The 25,427-nt window shown below is 43.1% G+C and overlaps 1 protein-coding gene across 7 annotated transcripts in view; it reads left to right on the top strand.

The window, feature by feature from the left end:
• Tsc22d3 (TSC22 domain family member 3) overlaps positions 1–24,281 on the top strand; it is a 119,068-nt gene extending 94,787 nt beyond the window's left edge. For 6 of the 7 annotated variants that reach the window (XM_038317356.1, XM_038317357.1, XM_038317358.1 and 3 more), the window contains 2 exons: positions 21,506–21,557; positions 22,689–24,281. In XM_038317356.1, the coding sequence (XP_038173284.1) occupies positions 21,506–21,557; positions 22,689–22,925 (289 nt within the window). In that variant the 3' untranslated portion in view covers positions 22,926–24,281. Of the gene's footprint in view, positions 1–20,411; positions 20,829–21,505; positions 21,558–22,688 lie in introns of those variants that run through there. The other variant, XM_038317361.1, reaches the window with a different exon arrangement.
• The last annotated feature ends 1,146 nt before the right edge of the window (positions 24,282–25,427 follow it).

Here is a 25,427-nt window from a genome sequence, read left to right as displayed (position 1 = left end):
ATGCAGTGGCCAGGAAGTGCCTTAGAGTTAGGAACCACTTCTTGGGGGGATAAGGAAGGTTTAGATTAAGATCTTAACAGTTCCTAATAACTCATCGTAGCCCTGGTCTTCATTGCTGAAAGAACTCTGAAATTTTGTATTTTGGAATTTTCAGCTTCTTATGCCAGATTTCTGTGCTGTCCATACCTCCACACATGATCGGTGAGAAAGATTGACCCAAAAGGAAAAAGAAAAAACAAAACAGAAGAAAGGTCTCCAGGTCCTTTGACATTAAGTGCTATTGGTTTTGCAAGATTTTTCCACTGGGAGGACAGTGAACTGATCTCATTTTGCAGCCAGCTTAGGCCTTGACACCACTGTCTAGGCCATAAACTGAGAATCACAGAGGCTGTGCCTTTATTTCAACACAGTTGATAGTCACCACTCTCTGCAAGGCCAAGCTGGGCCTCCCTTGGTGGGATATAGTATGTGTGTGATTCCAGGCATTCCCTACTCCTTCCTGTTTCCCCAGAGATGTCATATGAACCTAGACCCACACGCTCTAAGCTCTTATCAGTGAAAGGAGGCTTTTCTAGGGTGAAGGAACAGGAAAAATGATGTTGAGGCAGCAGAAGGATGTCTGAAAGAGCACAGGGCTTGTTGAATTGGTGACTGGGATTTGTGTCCCTACTGTACCACACAATTATCCATCTGAATTTAGGCAGATAGCTTCTCCTCTTCTTGTCTGTTTCTTGTTCATTTGTTTGTTTTGTTTGGTTGGTTTTGCTTTTTGTTTTTTTAATCTGTTAATGAATAGGTAAAGAGATTATTCTTATTTCTAAAATCCTATAGGCTTGTGAAAAGAAAATACAGCATCAGGAAAGGAAAAAAGTATGAAAAGGAAAGAAAGGGATTCAGATTGAACAATTCTAGGACAGTACAAAAAGAGGGAAACTGGGGAAGAAAGAGAGGTGTTATGGTGGAGTGGGAGTGGTCCTGAATGGAAATTCCATGGATTCTGTTCTCAGTTATATCACTAATGAGCTATATATATGACAATAGGCAAGTCATGTCACAGTTTTGTATTTTGTATCTCATGCCTGTGGTCCTCTACTACCAGGCCATTTTGTTATTAAGGCAAAAAAATAGATATATTCATACAAACATTTAAGAAATAAAATCAGTGCTCAGTGGTGTGCGTTTAGAGATGGGAGACACTGTTGATGATGGATGGCAGGCTAACATCTGACCCATAGGGCAAGGGAAACAGAAAAGAACTGTGGCTCTAGAATCAGGCAGACCTGGATAGAGGCTTTTTTTTTTTTATCTAGCTGTGAGACCCTGAGCAAGTCATTTTCTCTACCTAATTTAAATTACTTTACCATTAATGGAGAAAATTTATCTAGTTGACCTTGAAGGCTCCTTTAATCTCTCTGAATATGTAAAAAAAGCATAATAAAGAGAAGCCAGAATATGCCAAGTAAGTCAAAGGCAAGCATTGTGCATTTAAGAAAGTGGCCAGCCACTGTGGATCATCATTTATGTCAGAAGTTTTTTTTAAAAATGGCATTTTCAATGCAAAAGTTGGAGGAGGGGATGACAAGGCAAGGTCATCTCAAAAGAATTGTTGGAAAAGATATTATTACTACATGTTTAGTGAGAAAAGACTTGGTTGGAAGACATTCTGGTAAGGAGCCACCACCTGGCATAGAGATCTGAAATGGGTTCCAGAATAAGATGTTGAAGAGGGTGGTGAGTGCTACAGCAGACTCACCAAAAAAAATGAACCTCAAATGGAAAGTAGGAGAGGTGGAACACTTTCAAATTGGCAGGCTTTCTTCCATGGCAGGGTGAGGGAGTGCAGAACTTAATTAAGGGCTCTTCATCAAGTATTTTACACTCTTGGATTTTATTCTCCTTATTCATTTATTTATTTATTTGGTTGGTTAGTTGATTTTGGTTTTGGTTTTTTGAGACAGGGTCTCATATAGCCCATGTTGGCCTTGAAATCAGCTATGTAGCTAAAGATGATCCTAAATTTCTTTCTGATTCTTCCGCTTCCACATCTCATTTATGCAGTGCTAGTGGTTGAAGCCAGGGCTTCATGCTTGGTAGGCAAGCACTCCACAAGTGAGCTATATCATCAGTCCACTCATAGATTTTATCCCAATAAAGACAAAGTCTATGTGGATATTGATTCAACCTACCAAGAACCCTGTAACAATTTCATGGCAGAACCAGGAGCAAAAGTTGTTAAGTATTCTTGTTATTCCTATTCCATTATCTGGGTTTTCTTAAACAAACCCCAAGCTGAAATGTTAGCCTATTAGAGAAAAAAAAGCAGTAAAGAAAAACCAATTCTGGATAACTGTTCTCTTAAGGCCTTAAAAGGCAAATATACAAAGGCTGGAACTTGATGGAGTTGTTTGTTTGTTTGTTTTTGTTTGTTTGCAAAACCTGAGCCTAGCACAGGAAATAAGGGCTACATGAGGGGGAAGAATATGAGTCTACAGTTAACTGGATCTTCAAACCTAAGCTGTCTCTGTAATCTTATGCTAGTTACAGCCTCTCTGGGTTTCTGCTTCCTTATCTATCATCTATAATGGTTTTTCATTGGGTTATTATAAATAAATGAAATAACGCATGAAAATCACTTAGCATAATGTGAAGGTACATTATAAGCTTTCAGTAGTAGTAGCTATAATCATCATCATTATCATCATCCTTTTATGATTACTACTACTACCATTACTGGCAGTAAATATGACAGTGTAGTACCTGCCTCACCAATATCCCACTAATCTCATCTCTTGCTTTCTTTAAAGTTCTGTTCTGTCATACAGGTCCAATAGTCAAGCCCTGTTTTCAGGACCACCTTCTTAATTACCTTATGACACCAGCATTCCCAGGCAGCTTCTCCAGAGTGTTCTACCTCCTCCCAACCTGCCTGTCCATGTAAGCCCCAGAAGTTCAAAGTTGGGAGACAGGTGTCAGGGGACAATCAAATGAGGCCATGCGTTGCCATTCTGTCATCAGTTTTCTGGCAAGGCCTACCAAGGTGACCTTTTGCTTCAAATTTCCTCCTTTTGGGGAGAGGAGGGTTGAAATGCAGCCTAAAGGGAGCACAGATAAAAGCAAGGGCTTTGTCCTCATAAGGGAGGAAAAGAGTGGGAGTAACCCTCTCGATTATTTTCTAATCCAATTATTTTCCATTGCAGACCCATCATCTTGGATAGGAACAGAACTGTCATGTCTCTGTTCTGCTGTGATGAGACTCATTCCCCTACCAACCCCTAGGTCAAAACGCAGGAGCTCTTAATGCTAGGTGAGAGGTCTAGGTTGCTTCAGATGAGAAAGATTTGTGAGTGTGATCATACAGAGGATCATACAGAGGTAGCTGATTACTTGTGCTGAGGAAACTGGAGTGTGCTCATACTTTATCAGCCTCTCAGATCCCTGGAGGAAAGGTAAGGTCACCAGAGAAACTCAGCTACACTAGAGGAGAGAACTGAAATCACATTGTAGCATGCAGGTCCTGGAAATTAAGTAAACTGCTGCATTCTCTGGGCTGAGAAGTGAAGGGGAAGATAGATGGGGAGAACAGACAGGCAGGAATGTAATGGTGAAGAATGTAGTTGTCCATGGCTGGCAAGATTTCAGGGGAACCAAAGCAGACTCCACCAAAATGTCTCCCCCAGCCTATGTAACCAAACAATGATGTGTTTCTTGAGCACATGCTGGGTGTTCCCCATTGTGCTAAGCCTTTGTAGCTAATTTTCCAGACTAGTCTAGTCATTACCTCCTAGAGTCCCTTCCTCTTTAATGCTTTGAAGGAGAAAGCCTTAGATCAGTGCTAGAAAAGCAGGGGCACAGACAAAGTGGAGAGGTAGAGAGCATGGGAAGAGGCTCTTGCTTGGTGGAGGAAGGCTTGAAGGAACACGATAGGTGGTAAAGTGGATGAGGGTTGGGCAGGAGATGATCTTAAATAGGGTCCAGGCCCTGGAAGAGAGAGAAAAGTTAGGAGAGAGGGAAGGAAACAGGCCTAGATGTGTGGGTATGTTTTTGGTGTTTTGTTTATTTGTTTGTTTGTTTAAGATACTATCATGGCTCATGGGCAAGAGGAAGCAGCAGCAGAATATCTGATACTCATCCAAAGCCTTGCCCTTTACAAAAAGTCTCTGTGTCGCTTGTTGGCTGATTGGTTGGTATTCTCTCTGTGTGTCTCTGCCTCTGTCTCTGTCTCTCTTTTGCTTGAAGATACCTTAATTTCAATCCTCTAGATGCTACTTCTTCTTGGATTTAAACTGTAGCCCATCAGAAATGAAAGAGGCTACTGAAGGCTAGAGTAGGGAAGCCTAGGAGAATGTCTCAGCACCTCAGGATCTGGGAAAGTTCCTAAGAATGGGCTTGAGCCATGGTTCCTGTGGAGTAGGGCAGGGGGTATATTGGGAGGGAAGGAACCCAGCGGTAGCTGGCAAGCCTCCACTCATTTGCATAAGCAGTGGAGGAGGAGTTGTGTCTGAGTAAATGCAGGCAATACGGGAGGGAGCAAACCTGTCCAAAAGCAAGGCTGGTCTCAGATAGTTCTAAAGGGGGACTGCACCAACCAGCTACGTCCTTGAAAAGAGGTTTGGGGAAGATGTTCATGTAGCCTTTGTGTGGGGAAAGGAAAAAAACTTGGCAGTGGCTAGAGAAGGAAGCAGATTGGCCTAAGAAGCTGGAATTATGGAGGGGCCGAGTCGGGGAGCTATTCAGGGAGCTGGCCTGGAGCCACGGGCCAGTCCCAAGGGGGTGAGCAGAGGCTTGAGAGCTCTGGGACCCAGTCCAACTCCTGACCTTGAGTCACCATGCTACTCTGCACTTTTCCTACCTCAGCCCAGACACCCAACAGGTCTCTGTTATTTTGGCTTCCCGTTTTACAGAAAACTATATAGAAGTTACTTCCCTGGGCTTCTCCTCCCGACTGACCCCAACCTCCCTACAACCCTCATACCCCACCCCTTCCACCTGGTCCAGCATCCTGTGAACTTCTTGGTCTTCTAGAAGTGCATTCTTGCTCCTTTGATTTCCAGAAACTTTCCCTGCACGGTACAGACTATTCGTGAACCAAATGGTACAGACATAACCTAGTAATGTAAGCAAGGGCCTGACCATCTCACCTGGTTTGGGGCCTCTTGATTCAAAAGTTTATGCAGAAAAATCACTGCATCTAAGACCATGGCAGAAAGTGTTGAGCTGGTGTCAAATATAAAAGTCACTTTTATTGTTTATTCAATCACTCTGTTTGTTGAGCATATACTGTGTGCCAGTGCTGTTATGGGTACTGAGATATATGGATCTCAGTCTACATAGGCATGTCATTTATGAAAGAAGCACCAAAACTTTATAAAATTGCAGCCCTGGCCCACTCATCTTATAGTTTAAGGAAATTTGGACCTGAAATTGTTATTGGACTTTTTTCAAAGTTGTTTTGGTAGCAAGAGACAACCAGGCCCAAACTCAGCTTTTCCTCACTACTATTCTAGCATTACTTGTACTATGTTCTGGAAAGAATATAATGCAACTGTAGGGGAATAGTTGTATTTATCCCTATACATATACTCATATTTACCTGCTGTGAGAGTATAGCATGGCCCTCTTGGCAATACTGAAACATAGTTGATATGCAGTCTCCTTCACCATTGTCACCCTCACCTAAAATTATACTTTGGACTTACCTCTTTTGATTAAAGCACCTGTGATATGACCAGGGAAAACACAAACAAATTTCTTTAATTTGTCCTTTAGGGCTAGCCTAAATGCTAGGTACACGTGGTTTATGGAAGGTAGACCTGGAGTTTTCCCGAAAGCAGAAGTGCTGTGGAGAGGCCATGCCCAGCCACCTCTGAAACTCCCAGGCAGTAGGAGAACAAGGACACAGGTCGCCTGAGGATAAAAGCAAGAGGAAGGTACCCGAAAAAGGAAACAGGAAGGTTCTAAAACACAGGCTCCTAAGCCCGGGGCGGGGGACACCAGTCCTGCAAAGACACTGTGATGGGTGACAGTTTGTTTCAAAGTACATGTTTACCTTTGCTCTTTCCTTATACTGCTTTATACTCAGTCTTTTGTTCCTTCTACCTGGCCTCCTGGGTGATTTGCACCTGTTTGTCACTGAAATGCAATTATTCCATCCTAGCATCCTAGAGGGCCCACTTGTCCTGGGATTCCCTCCTGATCTTGATAAGGACCACTTCCCAATTCCCATGCTGCTGTGATGAGAGGAATTACCCAAGAAAAGACATTGGATATAAGTTACAGTCACTGTCAAGTATACAACTGTACCTGGAACACTCCTCAAAGGGAAAAAAAGATACAAAGGTCTGGAGGCATAACAATTCAGTGATATAGTGCTTTACTGCAAACAAGCAATGCACAGTTAGAGACAAGCCAGTACTTTGGAATAGAATACAAAAGATTCTTATCTGGCCTATGCCACTAGTGCACTGCAGTTCCGGGAAAGTCATTTAATGGTTTAACATTTCTGATTCTCATTCATACAATAGGCCTCATATCATATAGTAACCGAGCTACTAAGACTATTGACAAGATTCAAAATGCTGAGGGGATAAACCAAAACCAAAAGTAGATACTGCTCTTAGGATAGGTAATCAGGACTTGAGAGCTGCTGCTTTTATAGTTTAGACCAGATGATGCTTTGGAGGTCTCTCATTAGGCCAAGGCCTCACAGATCTTTCCCCCACAGTTTCCTTATATCCATTTTGCTTTAAACAAGGCCTACCTACAGGGCATCCCTTTGCTGGTGATTCAAGAGGAGAAACATTCCACTCACCTATTTTAAGCTGTTCTACATTTTCTACCCCTGAGGTAGATGTGTTTATACAGGGAAGGACAGTCCCAGTCAAAACAAGATGAAAATACACTGCTGGCTGGGAGCCCCAGGCTAACTGGTTTCAGGTCCTCTCCCAGCTGTCAGCACCTCACAACAGGGCCCTAGGGGCTGGACGACACCCAGACTACCTTCTTGCCTCCTTCATGAGGGCCATCTGAGTCTGGTGTCTTCTGAGTTATCTCCAAGTTGGCCTCAAAGACCATAAAGTTTATTGCCTTCACAGGTGCCCATCACACATACTTGATTTCTTGACAGCTAGTCTTGAATATCTTGGCTCACTTCCGCATGTCCTAGGCTACCAGGTAAGCAGTATTCTTTCCAATTCAGACCAAGCTAAGATCATCACCTTCCTTGGGAAAAAAAGCCTAAAGGGTTTTCTCTCTGAAAGGCTTTTCATTTTTAACAGAATGCATGGAGATTTCAAAAGCAAGGGTGACATTGACAGAGAATTGCCTTTATCTTAGTGGATGTTAGGATATTTTTATCTAGATGGGTTTTGTCTCTCCCTCCCATGCCATCATTCAAGTTATACCACTGTCACTCAGGCCTGCTAGCAGCCCTAAATCCCTCTTTGATATTAGTGCCAGTTGAGATTTGGCTGCCCTGCTCCTGGACTTTTATTACCCTCTACTGCTCCCTGTGGATGACCTGTTCCCAACCGACTCAGCCCCTTTAGCTAAAGATGGAAACTGACCAGAGAATCAAGAGTACATACTCAGGCAAACTGTCCCTTTTTACTTAAGTGGTTGGACTTTGCTTACAAGTTATCAGTGGCCACTTGCTCAGTTAAACTGTATTTCGGTTTGCAAGGAATGTTTGATTTTCAAGAGCCTTTCATGTATTAACTGTAGAGTTACTCTCAGACAATGAGTATTCCAAAGCTTAAGTGTTAACAAAAGGCTAATACATTAATTTGTCTATAGTTCTTTCTTGTGAAACTATTAGCAAAATTCTAATTTTGAATTTCTATGCAATTAGAATAGGCATTTGGAACTTAAGATGTGGGCTTTGCATTACATTTTGTACTTTCATTACTAAATATATTTTATGCACTTATACACCAACAGAAACAAACAAATCCACGACAGAATTAGAACTAGGAAAACAACTTTATATCCTCTTTCATGACTTGGATATCTTTCATAATAAACATTGCCTACATTCAGTCATTCCTCACTTCCTTCCTTTTAGTTTTTCTTGTTCTCTTTTCTTCATGTTACATTGTTCTCACTTATACATTTGTTTACGTGTATACTTATATTATTGTCTAGGTTCTGCATGTGAGAGAGAACATGTGATTTTTTTCTTTCTGAGATTGTGTGACTTGGTTAATATTGTGCATTCTAATTTATGTATTGATGCCATTTTCATATCAATTCCTCAACTACCTTCCTCCACATAATTGGTGTAAATAACTTCTGAAGCCATTAGAACAAAATTATGAACTGGACAAAAATTTTGAAAGAGTACTGGAAGTTTTGCATAATTAAAAAGCCATTTTTCTAACCATATCATGTAGTATATCACATTAACATGTTCCCTTTTCATTCTCCAACAAATTAAGGAATGTGAGCGCCTAAAGCTTTTCAATAAACTCTAAAAATATAATACATACACACATATTATTTATGTCATATATATAAATCTTCTAGAGTATTTTTGTTCTGCTAAAAATAAAGTGAAATTATTCATTTCCAGACCTTAAGGTGTCCATAATATATACACCTTGTGAGGCATTATATGAAAGGAAGAACATAGTTCCATTTTTATGGATGAGAATCTAACAACATACGGTGTTTAGAAGTCATCTATGGTGTCTTCCAGCTGACCAGTAGGCGACGTGGGAAAAATACTCTGGTCTCCTGACATAATTTTCTTCTTGCTTGACAAGGTTTATTTAGGATGGATGTTAGATATCTCTCAAGAAGAGTACATTAGGAATACCTCTTCACTCTTCTGTCATTACCATCTGTCTGAGGGACCTGTATCTGCAGGTGGGCCAAATCCTTATTATAACTGCCTAGAGAGGACTCACTGGTAACATAACAGAAGTCAAAGGAGTATCTTTAAAAATCCCTTCTTCGCCATAGAGGTAAACTGCCTATACTTGGCTATTCCTCAGTTTTTTTTCATATTTACTTTAGTTCTCTTGCAACTCTGTCAACAAACCCTACAGTATTATTAGTTTCAACAAATAACAGGACTACAGAACTATTGACCAGGATTCATTAGGTTGCTGTTAGAGCTCTATCCCAGGATAGTGAAGTTAGTGTTCATCTTATTTTCAAGGTGTATGAGTTTTGGCAGGAAGCTTTTCCTGTCAGGCCCACAAACTCTGTTGCCTGTAGGTCTTAAAGGCTTCTTATACTCATAAAACCTTCACTCATCATGACCCAGGCGCTTCTGTCTTTCATTATTGACACAAAGGTACCTATAAGTTGTTGTTTTGGGGTTTTTTTTTTTAATCTATGCTGGCACTTTGAACTTTTCATTTCTGTGCTTTATCTTTACAGTATTCTTGTGGCCTTTAAAAGAAGTCTGTACTTGTTAAAGTGACTTCACTATTTCACATGCCTGCTTTCAGGAAGGACTGAGAGCTGTGTATCTCCGAGAACAGCTACAAGTTCATTGTCTTTGGTTTAATTGATTCCGTACCTATGGTTAGTCAGAACAGCATGTTGGCAGGAACATGTGGCAAAGGCTACTTACCTAATGGTGGACAGAGAACAGTGAAAGAAAGGGATGGGGAATGGGTATAATCTTCCAAGAGCAGTCTAACATTAAACTCCTTCTTTCCAGGTAGACCCCAACTCCTGAAATAGTGCCACCAGTTTGGGACCAAACATTCAACATATGAAATTTCATATTCAAACCATAATAACTGGTGTTTTAGGCTGGCACTAAAATTTTCCAGGTTTTTGACCCAAAGTGTATCTCTTTTTTTAATTTTATTTACTTTTTAATATTTACTTATTATGTTTACAATATTCTGTCTGTGTGTATGCCTGCAGGCCAGAAGAGGGCACCAGACCCCATTACAGATGGTTGTGAGCTACCATGTGGTTGCTGGGAATTGAACTCAGGACCTTTGGAAGAGCAGGCAATGCTCTTAACCTCTGAGCCATCTCTCCAGCCCCAGTATCTCTCTTTTAAAGTCTCACCTATAACACTGTCTCAAGGAACAACAGAAAAGAAAAAGGTTAAAAAGATCATTCTGTTCCTGACAGGAAACCAGAAGTCCAGGTATTGGGGAAAAGCATAGCCTTTGCTTATTTCTAAGCCCCAGAATATAGCAGTATAAAATAAAGATGAAAATGAAATACAATGCCCAACTACAGGTCACAAATCAGATGCATATCACAGAGAGCAGTGAATTCCCCTCCTGTTATCCCTTGAGAGAGGGGAATTGGTAAGCAGTGGAGGCAGCCTCCTGACCAAGGACATAATCATAGCATAGGGTGATAGAGATGGTAGAAGTAGTTAAGTTTCAGCCTTGGATCAGGGTAGGGATGGGCATGTGTGCAGCAAATAGTCCCCAACTAGGCATTTGTAGTCAGCCCTAGCAAGTTACTGATAGGGAATGAGTTACATCCCTCTGGCAAACCTAGGAAACAACCCAACCTACATTTGACTAGTTAAATGACAAGCGTGGACCTTCAGTAAAGCTAACTTCTATAAATGGAGTTAAGGTCTGTTCATTGACTACAATGTTCAGAAAAGTCAGACCCTTCCTATTCTCTGGCCTGACTTCTCTCTTCCCTGTTGTGATATCCCATTTACAAACCTCTCGAGCTTCACAGACAGAATTCTCAAAACAGCTGTGAAGTACCTTAGAAATAATCTATTTCTCATAACAGAAGCAAAGTTTTCCAATGTTTATATATAAATCAAAGTATTTCAGAAAGGCTGGCCATGGCGGCACACACCTGTAATCCCAACACTGAGGAGGCTGAAGCAGGACGATTTCTGCAAGTTCAAGGTTAATATGGACTACAAAGCAGGATCCAGGCCAGTCAAAACTGTATAGCAAGAAGCTGTCTCAACACCTCTCCTCCCCCCAAAAAAAGACATTAAACAAAAACAAAGTAGGTTTGAAATTATCCCCCTAATAATAACTCTCTTGTGGTCTTATCAAGTTTCTAAGAATGAGAAACATGGAAAATTAGGTAACTGGCCTAGAATATGCTGAACTACATCATACAAAATAGAACTCAGTATCTATGTATGGTACCACAGGAGCTATTTAGATAGGCCTTTTCTTGGCTCATACCTTTAAGCCATGATTCGAGCTCTGACTTGATTTAAAGTGCCCTGTCTTGCTATATTGCCATATACTGTGTCCCTATTACCTTACTGAGAGTAATAGAGAAGCTGGCAATCAAGGAGAAAGCGAGATGAGACCCCTCTTTGCCTGCCTATCTCTAGGAATCAGACTTTGTGAAAGGCTAGAGAAGGAGGTGTTTGCATAATGTGTCTGTGTGTGTGTGTGTGTGTGCGCACGCGTACGCATGCTTTGTGCTTCTCTTTCTTTCTGATAAGATGTGTGAATTCTTTGTCAGCAGCCCTTAAAAGCAGTTCCTCAGACTAGTGTAGAAGAGATGTATCCAAATGACCTAAAAACTAACCTTCCCTTCTCCTGACTAGCTAGAGGTAAAGCCTGAGAAGCTCACTGGAGTGTCCCATCACTTTCCCTCCACGGCCACTATCAAGATTTATTTTCTGTGAGTCTAAATTGTGTTCAAACTTAGATTGGCCACTGACTTCAGAAAGTGCTTTGATAATTTACTTCATACTGAAGCACTTTAACTATTAATGGCTGCCACTGGCACCTCTTTAGGGTTGCTTTCCATTGGCAATAAAACTTTTCTAGTTCCTCAAAGTGTAACTCCAGAAGATGTCACTGAAACCCAGAATCATGATGGTGATGGTGGTCTTTATAGGCACCACAGCTGAAATTCTGGAAAACAACTAAGATGAAGTTCTTCTCCTCTGTCCTTCAAATCACATTCAGAAGTAGCCGGTCACAAAAGACTATGCCAGGATTGGCCCTAATTAGAACTGTCCTCTGGAAGAACCTGTAGGAGTCATTTCTTAGGCATCTCATATGATTGATTGTGCACAAATGTCACCTGTGTTTATTTCTCCTTTATTTAAAAGACTCCATTATAATGAATGTATGATTGACAAACTTTGAAAATATAGTCCTGGAAGTGCCAAGGATTTCCTCTTCCCAGAGTGCAGTTAAATGTTTAAAGCTGGTTTCTCTAGTGACCATCTGAATGTCACTCCAAGTTTCTTCTAAGATCCTGTCACCTCTGACTTCTATACAACACATAGCCAGCTCAGAATGACAGAATAGAGGCCGTGACTTTTGACACTGACTTAAACTCTAGAGTTTACATTGTCTTGTCATATCATCATCTTACTATCCCTTTGAGGACGTAAGGAAGCTGGGAAAAGCAAAGGAAGAGCAGAGGGATGAAGGGAGAAGGAATGAACTTCTTTCCCTGACTATCTCCTGGAATTGGACTGTGTTAAAAGTTGAGGAAGGTGTTTGCATTGTGAGGGATTATGAGTGAGTGAGTGTGTGTGTGTGTGTGTGTGTGTGTGTGTGTGTGTGTGTGTGTTTTCTCTTTCTTCCTGAGAAGGTGTGTGTATCCCTTGTCAGCATTTCTTAAACCTGTTGAAAGGCCTTCCTTAAGCACTCCCATCACTCCTGTAAGTGTTCTCTGGCACTATTCCCATGGTTGGGGGGCCCTGCCCATGGAATAATCCCACCTATTTTTCTGCTTTCTGTTTTAAGAGAAGTGTACCCCTATTTCTCAACCAATTTCTGAATCCCCACTGTGGCCTCCCACTCTCTAAACTGCCTTCTCACCACCCAGGAAACCCCAGGGTAGGGTGTGGACAGACCAGACCCTTTGAAATCTGTAGCACCTCTCTCCACAAGTTATAGAGTCCCACAAAAGAGACCCAAGAATCCACCCTCAAGTGACTGTTTGGTGAATAGCTCTGCTGTGATGTAAAGGGGCTTTACTAAGCACAATGTAAGACCCATTGTAGATTCAGGAACCAAAATCCCTAAAGAAGCTGGCATTATTAGCCATTCTTATATTCCTTAGAGAACTTATATCACTTCAAAGGTCACCTATTTTATTGTGGGTCACACAGTGAAGCCAGGTGTTCCACCTTAGAGCCTATGCCTTCTTCACAAATCCCTTGCCTGCTAGCTCTGCCTCCCTGACAAGGTCTTCTCCTTATTAGCAAGCCCCTTGTCTGTTGTCTCTGCCACCCTAACAGAGTCCTCTTGGTTTTTGTCTCCTAAGCATTTCTAGTAGCCTTAAGTTCTTGATGTACCAATCAAAGTGACCTTGGCAACTGCTAGAAAAAAAAATATTTGGAATTTTGGCTTTCAAGATGGCTTCACAGAGCAAAGTGAGTAAGAAGGCCCTGCCAGTGTGTCCTTGGTCATATTATACTCTTATTTTCCCAGCCTCTGTAAGGCTATAGTGCACCAAGATTTTCAGAGAGAAGTTATTTGCCTTCATTAATATGTCTCTTGGCTTGGGGATGGGTGTGCAAACAACCCCAGTATCTGCTTCATAAAGGATATGGAATGAGATTAAGACTGAGTTGGCCAAGGGAGAAAGGTCAGGAACATGGCAGCGAGAAGTGAACCCCCCTTGCATTACAAACCCTTCTTGGCACTGTCAGTCACAGTGTCAGAGAAAACAGAGCCTACAAAAACATCATATTCTGTGGCGGCTATATTATCAGCTTCGGGTAGGCAGTAGGCAAAGAGAGGAGAGGATGGGAATAAAAAAACTTTACTCTTCACTTTGAAATTATGCCCAGAGGTAGAAATGGTATGGTCCCCATGAACTCCAAGCTATACTCCTGTGCCAAACCCTTGTTTATTGTTTTGTTTTGTTTTGTTTTCTTTACATAAACTTTTCATCAAGGTCTAACAGTAGGGAGAAATTCTAAACTTGCCACAAACTTCAGATATTCTAGAAGGAATCATAATTGATATATTACCAGTTTGCTTTTTACCTAAGTTAATTTTACAAACCTCTTTTTTAGGAAATTTATAGATAGTTATTGGTAAGGGTGAAAATGTGAAGAAGGCTTGGAAAAATTATGGAGGTTGATTGTGCCAGCAGCCACGAGGTATAAAGGGAAAGGAGACAGGCATAAATACTGACACAAGGTTCATGAAATTCGAGATCCACTGAGGTTAAACTACATTCCTGAAAAGTCATCAATATTTCCAGTCCTGTTGAGACTCCAATATAAGACCTCCCCACAGTTAGCCTTCAAAGTCAGGGTAATGAAGGTGGTTTGAGGAGAGCAATGTTTACTCATGTTAATGAGGGCGGGGGGGGGGGGGGGGGGGAGAATGCCTATTGAAATTCTGCCTCCTATCCCTAGTGTCACTCAGATATTGTTTGTGAAGCTCACACGGGACCCTGTCCAGGAGGGAGCTGAAAGGCACAATTCATTGTTCTTGCCATCATCCAGTGCCAGGGTGTGCCCCAAATCATTTGCTAGAGCTGCTTCTCCAAGGGAGTATCCATCTTTCTACCAGGATTCTACTTGTCCCCCACACCCGCAACACCATTGCATTCTGTATTTGCATCTACATCCTCCCCACTTTCCTGCCCAACAAAATTAAGGCTCTGGGTCCTGGCTATGCAAGGCAATTCACATGATCTACAGAGAACAAGACACTTTCACTGTCACCGTCTTTTCTTCTTGCTTCTCTCCTTCTGAACATTGGGGATTTTCCATGAAGTCAAAATAACTATGTAAGTGGCAGTGACCTTCCTGTCTATAGTCTCCCACATTGGAGTGGAACCAGAGGGGAAGAGAGAAGATAAGAAAGAAACAAGGACAGATTATACCATGGCATTTCAGCCTCCTTATTCCCCCAGCCTCTTCAGAAAATGGGACAAGTAAGTAACCAGAACTAGACAGAGCCTAGATAGAAGGGGGCTCTGGTGGAGTAGTTACTGGGGAGGGATTTTTTTGACCTATCCCATTAGCACTGTACTAATGCTCAGGCATTCAATATCCTTTTTGTATTTCCCTTTCTAATTTCTAACCCAATGTTTGTTTTGTGGCTGGTCCCACACCTCTCGCATCATGTCCTTTTCCGCTTCTCCTGACATAGGACCCTGTGTTTTGCTGGCAATATTGCTGAATCCTTGGGTGGAACATTCCCTGTAGAAAATACGGAAGACTTGCCTATAAATAGTTTCCTTCTGGCTGTGTGGTACACAATGCTTCAAGTGTGACAAAAAGGGAAGTAAGATGTTCCCCCTCACTACCTCCTCCAACCTGCCACACCCACCCAAGCCTGATCTCCACCCTTCGCACCATGCTGAGATCCCATGTGAGGTTTATGCTGCTAGGATTTTTCCCAGTTACCTATCTACTGTCCTGTGGGAACCCCAAGTAACAGGAACTCTTGTCTGGATGACTTTGGCTTTTAAAGTAGAACAGACCAATGGGAATGTGAACATATTCTTCTAGCTCAAACAGTAAACTACCTACCATGGCCTCCTGAAATGGGGAAAATTGATCCATCCTCATTACCTTTAGGAGGTCACCCCTGAGGGAGGTAGGGCCAGCTATGTCTGCTTCCTTGCAAAGTACTGTGGCGTTAGGGCTAAAAGTGAAGCCAGTGAAGGGCCTAGCTCATCAGCAGGGACTGCTGGCATGCTGGCTTCAGATCTAGGCTATATTTATAAGTTGTGGGATATAAGAAGAGGCTTAGAAATATTTCTGAATGTTGATGTTGTTGGGCTGTTGAAGCCTTGAGTTGCTCGTTCCTGTGTGGAGTCCACGTGTGCAGGACAGAAGTATTAGACTAGATAATGGATATAATGTACTCTGCAATCTTTCACCCACTCCAAGGGTTGGTGCAACTGTTTTAAACAGAAGAGTTTTCTGGTATGCTGAAGGTTAACCATAAAACTAACTGTTTAGGTTCAACCCCCTTCCCCAATCTTCCTTGTCCTTATTAGAAGATCTTTGTATAGAGGCATTTACATAAGTTCTTTTTTTCTTTATAAATTATAAATTATAGTAATTCTCTGGAAACTGAGATAAAGATTACTTTTCACATACAGAACTATGGACGTATAGCAGAAGAGAGATTGGTCTAAGTGTGGGCTAAATCCACAGGATAGTGGGTCAGTCAGAAAAACGAAGTTCTTGGTATAAATTTGCCCTTTCCCTTCCCTCTCCTCCCCTCCCCTCCCCTCCCTTCCTCTCCCTTTTCTTTCCTTTCCTTTTACAAGGGTTCACTCACTCCATAGCCCTGACTAACCTGGAACTCACTACGTACACCAGATTGGCCTTGAACTCACAGAAATCTGCCTGCCTCTGTCTCTGCCTCTTGATATTAAAAGCATGCCACAATGCCCAACTAAGCTTGTTTACTTAATGACCTCATTCTAAAGACAGTACAGCAAGAATAAGAAAAAATGGAGAGATTTAACTAAGGATGTCAGTAAGAGGGGGGCAAAAATTTGAGGTTTGAATAGATTGTGATTGTTATTCTAAAACCACACACTTTATTTGGAATAGAGTGTGCTCTGGAACTATATATTCATTCCTTTATGGAACCACCAGTAGCTCCTATTTCTTAGACTGACATGACTTTGAAGACTTCTCAATTGCGTTTTGAACTGATCTAAATGAACATGGCCCTTTCCTTTTTTTTCAGTTTAATCAGTTTATTTTATTTTTTTATTTGCAATATTTTTTGGCCAATAACTTAAATGTATTTCTGCCTAACTCTTATATCCTAAACTAACCCATCTCCATTAATCTGTGTATCGCCATGTGGCTGTGGCTTACTGGGTAAAGTTCCATCTGGCGGGCCCTGGAGGGTGTCTGTCTCTGGCGGGGCTACACAGCTTCTCCCTGACTCCGCCTACTCTCTCTTTAGATCTCTTTCAGCCTGGCTTTACTGTTAAGCTATTGGCCGAAAGCAGTTTCTTTATTCATTAACCAGCAAAAGCAACATGGCCCTTTTCTAAAGCTCTTAGGGACAGTTTGATTATTTTTCCATCTCCAAGTGTCAGAAAAGCTGACTATGCTTAAAACTCAAAGTTGGCCTTAGCGCCTCTTGTATGTCACCAAAGTTGCTAGCATCCTACAGGCATTTTCTCTTCACCCTTTCTTTCCTCCTTACCCTTCTCTGACTCCTCCAACTCATCCCTCCAACTTCAGTAATCTCTGCTCTTTCAGTAAACCTACTTCCTGAACAATAATTATCCATTAGCTGGTATAGTCAAACAAGCAAACTTAGTTTCTTGGTCAGTAGATTTGTGCTAGAGTCCTAACTCTGCAATGTATTCTCCATTTTGGGCAAGGTACCAGACCCTCAGTTTTTTCATTTGTAAATGATAGTGATATTGCCTAAAATGCAGGGTTTATGGTATAGCCAGCACAGTGTCAGCTCATAGCTAGTGCTATGGTAGCTATTATAGTCAGTGAATCTCAAACTCAGGTTGTTTTTTATTTGAAGTATAATTAATGAGCAATTCAATTCAACCTTGTTAGCAACCCCTATTTCCTCTTTTCTCTTCTTTCCTCAAAGTACCTGAAATTCTCTGTCACTGTTTCTAAATGAAGAAATCTTCATCAAAATGGTTGTTTTAGTTCTTCATTTTCCTGGTGGTATTTTGCCCCTGCCAACCTGTCTTATCCCTACCTCCCACTGTTTTCTCACCATCTTCTTTGTAGTCTTGGGGTGGGTGAGTAGCAGTAGTTTAGGAAAAATTTACAAAGCAATAAAAAAAAATCAAGTCAGAAGTTTTTTCAGACCAAGAAAGCTCTAGGTGGCAGAGAGAAGATTAATAAATCAGGAAACTCCAAGAGCAGCTAAGCTGCTAATTTAAAAGGTTTTTCTCCTCAGATAATGTTCTTAATGACCTATAAATACTACCTATACTTTGTTCTGTCTGCTGCACACCACTTAGTGCAAACACCACATTCGGAGAGTCTGAAGTTAACAATGTCTTGAGGTTGGCATTTTCTCCCACCTAAAATGGGGCTATGCAAAAAGTTTGCTTAGAGAGTTTATTGGTCAGCTCTTTGCTTTTTTTTTTTTTTTTGGTTTTTTGAGACAGGGTCTCTCTGTAGCTTTTGAGCCTGTCCTGGAACTAGCTCTTGTAGAACAGGCTGGACTCGAACTCACAGAGATCCACCTGCCTCTGCTTCCCAAGTGCTGGGATTAAAGGCGGGCACCACCACCGCCTGGCGCTTGGTCAGCTCTTTGCAACTGCAGTGGACATTGAATATTTTACCATTGAAATCTACCAGTGAAGCCCCATTTCATAGTTGAAAACAGTGACTGTTCAGTGACATAAATGCACTAAAAGCCAGGAGGAAATCAAGGTCTTCAGATTGGGCTTGGCTGGGGCCTTAGCCAGAGTGTCAGTACCAGGTACCTGTCTAAGAAATATCCTGAAGCAAATAATTACCTCCTTTGCTGATAAGAGGTCCCAGTACTTTTCCAATAGAATGATTGCCCTGGGTTGTTTCATTGGACCATAGCTTGTGGAGCACTGATTTATGTGTACTTGCCTTAACATCATGCTATACATATACATAACTATTGTATATGTTGGTGGAACCTAATGTTCCTCTTGTCCTGGGTTGGTGTAAACAGTATTGGTGATTGCATCACTTATTCCTTTCTCTGCCCGTGTTGTTTCCTATCCTTGCAGTTCTAATTTTATCCACCAGGTGGCCTCTCTTAGGCAGGAGTAGGAAGAACCTCGTCTTAGATGCCACCTCCTTTTTTAATCTTTTTCTTTCCTTCCTTCCTTTCTTTTTAATGCCCAAAAGAATGAAAATACGTTTTGATGCAAACATGTGTAATTTTATTAGACAACAGAAACCTCTTTCCTTATGGCATCATTAAGTACTCTTCAATGGTGTGTATATATAGTTGGACCCATTACTACTAGACACTTAGGTCCACAAAACAGCTTAGTTTCCTGTATTCTGAAGTAAACAGAAGTTGGCAAATAAAAGTGAATTTATTTATAGTTTGGCCAAATTTCCCCCAGGGATAGAGTTTCTCTTTGGATTCCGTGTATCATTCATCATTTCATATTTTATAGGAATGATAAAACAAAAATTAAAAAAACAGGAAATATGCACAGGTAGATGTAACTGTTATCAGGACTTTGAGATTTCAGGAGGAGGCAAGTTCCCCTTGGTGTCAGTGCTTCAGGGTTCTCGCTTGGGAGCACCTGGAGAAATTCTAAATCTTCCTTTCCTCAGAGATCTGTTGACATTGGAGCTATTTTTCCTGAGGCAATTTATGTGTAGCTTTGGTTTGTAGTTTTCTTCTTCAGCTTGCTGTTTATAAGAAAGTTTTTTTGGAAATATTTTTGTTTCTGAGCCTAGCCTTTAATGGCTGAGTCATCCCTCCAGCCCTTAAAAAATGTTTTAAAAAATAGTTAGCCAAGAATGTTGGTGCAGTCTACAATCACAGCATGTAGGAGAATTATGATTGGAGGTCAGCTTGAGCTACATAGATAGCCCCTGCCTGTAAGTAAGTAAGTAAGTAAAAAAAATAAAAATAGGGCTGGAGAGATGACTCAGCAGCAAGAGCGCTGGCTACTCTTCCAGAGGACCCAGTCGATTGCCAGTACCACATGGTTGTTCACAATCTTCTGTAACTCCAGGCCCAGAGGATCCAATGCCCTCTTCTGGCCTCCTCAGACAGACACCAGGCACTCATGTGGTGCACAGACATACATACCAGCAAAACACTCATACATATAAAATAAAATAAATAGGGACATGAGCTCTCAGGTAATAGTGGTGAATGTATTTTCTTTTCAAAGTAGGGTGTAGAGACCAAAGAGAAAAGGATTGGCATCTGTGGTCACTCCATTGCCAACTGCACTGCTCTGTCTTCTTTCCACATCCTCTGTCACCCACCTACTGCTCCCTAGTGTGTGTCTATCTCATCAGCTCTTGAACCCTCTTTCCCCATACACACGCACTCACAGATTTGTGCACACCTGTGAGTGTATTACATGCACACCACCCATTATTCCCATACTTGTACTTCTCAAGGAAGAGATGAGTTGAGCGGGTCCTGGAGTTTGGACCAGGCTGGGTAAGCATATGGCTGCATTGCTGAGTGAGTGAACATACACATGGAAAATCTGTGTCCAAGGAAAGACGCAGTCAGCTGGAGAAAGTGAGACTCCTAATGGTGGGGGGTAGGCATCAGAGAGTGACAGGAGAGCATTGCAAAGCCAGTTAGAGCACATGGATTGGCACCCAGAAAGCTTTTAAATGCAGTACCGCCCTCTACTGAATGCTTTCTACCTACTGTTCATTTCTCTAGAAATGAGCTCCAGTTTGGTTTTTACCAGCCTCCAAAGTCCTCTTTGGAGATGCCAATTGGCACAAGAAAGTGCTGAACTGTTTACACTCCCTGACTAAGGTTCACCGAGGGGGATGTGGTTTAACTGGGCCACAAAGCCCAGTACAGGACTCATTTGCATGGCCCTGACGCCATGTGACGCAGCGGGCTCCTCCTATATAAAGAAGCAGGAGCCGAAATTATCTCTGAGTCTGGGTTGGGCTGGCAGCTGTGAGTTTGTGACACACTTGGTGACTTCCCTCGAGCCACTTCCCTTCAACTCCAGCCTGAAGTGCCTGACTTGCTCAGGTTCTGCCCGGCAGCCTTCCTTCTACTCCTAGCTCCAGGGCAGAACTGCGGCGCCAGAGCCTATCCTATAGCAGCGCGCCAGCAGTCACCCAAACCAGCCACAGCTCCCCCGGCAACTCGAATCATGAACACCGAAATGTATCAGACCCCCATGGAGGTGGCGGTCTATCAGCTGCACAATTTCTCCATCTCCTTCTTCTCTTCTCTGCTTGGAGGGGATGTGGTTTCCGTTAAGCTGGATAACAGGTAACCACTTGCTCTAGCTCGCGCGCTGAATCGAACCGCGGAGCCCACTGGGCTGGGCTCCGAGGTGGATCACAGAGCTAGCTAGCCTTGCTTTGGTCCCTGTTTCCCTGCGGTGTAGCATCCTGGGAAGGGGCGGGAGTAGGGGACGCAGGAGGGGGGGGGTCACCTCCGCACTGGGATCCGCCGGCGGAGCGTCCCTGCGGCTGCCGCGCGGTGGTGAGAACCAGCTGCTGCCGCCGCTAAGGTAGAGGCGGCGAACTAGGCAGGGCTGGGGCAGGCTGTGCACCGTCTGAGTCGGAAGCTTCTAAATCGAGAAGGAATTCCTAGCTAGGTTCGGAGATTGGTAGGTTTGCCCGGGACCTTTGGGGCCCCACCGCGGGGGGCTTTCCTTGGACGCGCGCTCTATTGTTTGCAAATAGCCTGAAAGCAGGCCGCTCAGGCCCGGGCGCCTCAGAACCGCATGGAGCTCCAATCCTTTGGAACTCAGGGCGGCGCCCAAGCAAGGTTAGCGGGGTTAGAGAAGTGCAGTTTCCTGCAGGGGCTGGAGAGAGACCTTAAGTGCCTGGAATTCAGGCCAGGGAGGCAGGAGAGAAGACCCTAGGCAGATGGAGTACTTCAGCCACAAATGCCTTGGACTTAGAGTGAGTAATGGGTGGCTTTGCTTTTTGTCTTGGCAGTGCCTCCGGAGCCAGCGTGGTGGCCCTAGACAACAAGATTGAGCAGGCCATGGTGAGTGGCATCACTGCGTCATTACCGTCCCCTGACTTATTTGTAGCTTATGTAACTCTGGACAGTTCTGAGGGGGTGGATGCAAAAGCTTTTAGCCAGGAACCTAAGGAAAATAACTGCCAGCTTCCTATCCTCATTGGAGACCTTAGGGGACAATTAGCGGGATGCCTTTTAGGACATTCCCAGTCTGCCCTTGGTACACTACCTCCCTTTTGACTCCTCCTCCATCCCAGGGCTTTGCAGCAGCCTCTGGCTCCCTCCTGAATGGTGCAAGGTGAGAATTGCAACTCTTGGATTTGTCTGTTTCCTGCAGTTGGCAGGGGCCAGAGCTCATTGGATGCAGTTGCACTGCAGTGCCTCTGCAGATCCTGGGCTGGGGTCAGGAGTTAGGAGGAAACAGAAAGCAAAGCACCCCACCCTTTTGCTGGTCTGCTTCTTAATAGGTAGAGGTCACACTCCTCCAAACAGCCAAAATACTGCAGAGACTTGGGACTTCTTCCAGTGATAAGCTCCTCAACTGCGCTGTGGAGCTTAATGGCACAGTTCCCTATCCCTCAGTAAATTCAAAGGGTACGGAAAGCTCTGCCTCTCCCCAGAGTAAGGTTTATGTGTCCTACTTGAGTTTTCAAGACAAGGGTGACTCGATGTGCTGGGTTATGTGCAGGGGAGAAAATGCCAAAATAGATGGCATTTTTAGGAGATAACAATTTCATATTATTGGCAGATGTTTATAAAACAGACCAAGAATATGGGGTGCACTGTAGGCTTCCCCCAGATTTTTGCCATCAGCAAGATAAACAGAGGTCTTAACCTAGTTAGACTTGAAAATCATTAGTAATTTGGAGAGTCTGGAACAAAGTTGGGCTCCCAACCCTGGCATGGCCCAAATCCTGCAACTGTCCTAAACAAGAGTCTTAAGTGTATAAGAGAATAGGGCACAAAGAAGTGAGCTCGAGGCACAATGTGCTGTGTGAGGGTTGCATGATGGTGGCATAAAGACCAGTGCAGCGGATGGATAGCAGGTGACAGTGCAGCGGATGGATAGCAGGTGACAGTGCAGCGGATGGATAGCAGGCTGACAGTGCTGCGGAGGGGCCATGGTGGCTAACAAATAGCTTTGTTCCATGACAGGATCTAGTGAAGAATCATCTGATGTATGCTGTGAGAGAGGAGGTGGAGATCCTAAAGGAGCAGATCCGTGAGCTGGTGGAGAAGAACTCCCAGCTGGAGCGTGAGAACACCCTCCTGAAGACCCTGGCAAGCCCAGAGCAGTTGGAAAAGTTCCAGTCCAGGCTGAGCCCTGAAGAGCCAGCACCCAAAGCTCCAGAAACCCCAGAAGCTGAAGCCCCTGGTGGTTCTGCGGTGTAAGTGGCTCTGTCCTCAGGGTGGGCAGAGCCACAACTTGTTCTACCTAGTTCTTTCCAGTTTGTTTTTTGGCTCCCCAAGCGTCATCTCATGTGGAGAACTTTACACCTAACATAGCTGGTGCCAAGAGATGTCCCAAGGACATGGCCATCTGGGTCCACTCCAGTGACAGACCCCTGACAAAGAGCAGGTCCCTGGAGGCTGAGTTGCATGAGGCCTAGTAACCCCAAGCCAGTGAGCCTCTCATGCTACCGGGCCCAGGGGCTTTCCAGGGCCTGGGCAACTTAGTTACAGCTGGCAAAGGAGAAAGTAGTTTGAGATGTAATGCCAGTGTGCTCCAGAAAGTATAAGGGGTCTGTTTTTCATTTCCATGGACATCTTCCACAGCTTCATCTGACAATGACTGTTCCTATGAAGAAGCCACTTGTGTTTTAAGCAGAGGCAACCTCTCTCTTCTCCTCTGTCTTGCCCAGGCAGGGGCAGAGATGGGAGAGATTGAGCCAAGTCAGCCTTCTGTTGGTTAATATGGTATATTGCATGGCTTTGTGCACAGCCCAGTGTGGGATTACAGCTTTGGGATGACCGCTTACAAAGTTCTGTTTGGTTAGTGTTGGCATAGTTTTTCTATATAGCCATAAATGCATATATACACCCATAGGGCTAGATCTATATCTTAGTGTAGTGATGTATACCTATACACATACACCTATATGTTGAAGGGCCTAATCAGCTTTGGGAGTACTGACTGGTCCCTTATCTCTTAAAGCTAATTTTTTGACTGTGCTAATTTACCAAATTGATCCATTTTGTCCTTTAATTAAGACTCAAGATACAAGGGAGGGAGAGGGGGACCAGCCTCACAATGCGGCCACAGATGCCTTGCTGCTGCATCCCTCCCCCATCTGTCCACTGAAGACACTGAAGTCCTCATTTGAATGCCAAACCCACCATTCATTGGTGCTGACTACATAGAATGGGGTTGAGAGAAGATCAGTTTGGACTTCACTTTTTTGTTTGAGTTTTTTTTTAATTGTTTTTGTTTTTGTTGTTGGTTTTGTTTTGTTGTTGTTGCTGTTGTTTTTTTTGGGGGGGTGGGTTTTTTGTTTTTTTGTTTTCTTCTTGTAAGGAACTTCGGGATGAATTAAAGGATGGAGTCCTGTGGTGGATAAGAGAAGTAAATGGTTTTAATCCCTTGGGGGCCTGAGAGATGTACCCAGGAAGTTTGTGTAAGGAGGTTCTGTGACAGTGGACACTTTCCACTTTCTGACACCTTATCCTGCTGTATGTCTTCAGGATTTGGATTTTTCAGATGTAGCCTGAAATTTCAATAAACTTTGCTCTTTTTTTTCTAAAAATAAACTTGGTGTCTGACTGTATACATAGACTGGGTGGGCATTTGATAGAGGCAAAATGTTTTTGCTAGTCTGTCCAATATTTGCTGAACACCCAGGACGGGCTGCTGCCTCCCTGATGGTGTGTCATTTACATAGTCTCTTATACCTCTCTGTCCACATAGGGAAGCTGAGACTCAGCAAGTTTAAGTAACTTGTCCAAAATCCCACAGCCCCTATGAAAATTTGGACACAACTTAGCCTTCCTACTTGGTCTAAATGACTATTAACACCCAACTTTTAGCTTGAGGGGAAATTTGGAAAAATACCCCCTAAGAATCCCCCCAAAGAAACAAGAAAGGTATGCTTCTGAAGGATCAAGAGAGGAGCCTAGTTAACATAGGTGAGCCTGCCTCTTCCTGCTTCTAATAATCCATTCAGAATCCTTGACCTTGACAAAGTAGAAGCGTTGTGTTGAGAAAAAGGAGACTGTGCGAGGGGGCAAAACTACATTCTTTTAGTCTGCTTTCCCCACCCCGCCCAAAGAAAGATGTGTTCAATTCCTGCTTCTCCACTAGTCCTGAGAGTTCTCTCGCAGCATCAAGCAGTGGTGCGGGCCAAGTCTATTTCAGCTTCCCTCTGCACCTCTTAGGGGATACTTACTAGTGCCCTTCTCTGTCCACATTTCTCTGCAGTTTGTCTAATGAAGGACATTTAGTTTCTCTTCTGCTGCACCCTCAAATGGACTTAATTCTAGACCAGTTCTGAGCCTACTGGGTTCTTAAGAGAGCCACCCTTATGTCAGTTATTTCATTTAATCTGGGCTTCCTGTAGAACACAGCTATTTTTTGGACACATGCATTTAAACAGAATTTCACTTTTCTTAAGTCATAATAAGCCTCAAGATGACGAAAATGACTTGGCCCAATTGCTACCCAAATTAACTTAAAATGACATGCTTCCTTCTCTGTCAGATTCATACATATTAGCCTGTTCTTTTCCAATTGTCAAAACTTTCCTAACATCACACATCTCGGCTTGCTGGCCTCTTGAGCCCCAATTTCCCTATCTAATCTCAATCTTGCTACTCAGGATGCCAAATTCATTGTGTGCACCTGTCAGTTTGGTCATGCTGTGCAGAATGCACAGCTAATGGCATAGATACAAACTGAGG

Source organism: Arvicola amphibius, chromosome X, assembly GCF_903992535.2.
Source record: "Arvicola amphibius chromosome X, mArvAmp1.2, whole genome shotgun sequence".
In the NCBI taxonomy this organism is placed as follows: Eukaryota; Metazoa; Chordata; class Mammalia; order Rodentia; family Cricetidae; genus Arvicola; species Arvicola amphibius.
The sequence above is the reverse complement of the archived record's forward strand: the minus strand, read 5'-3'. Positions and strand labels throughout refer to the sequence as shown.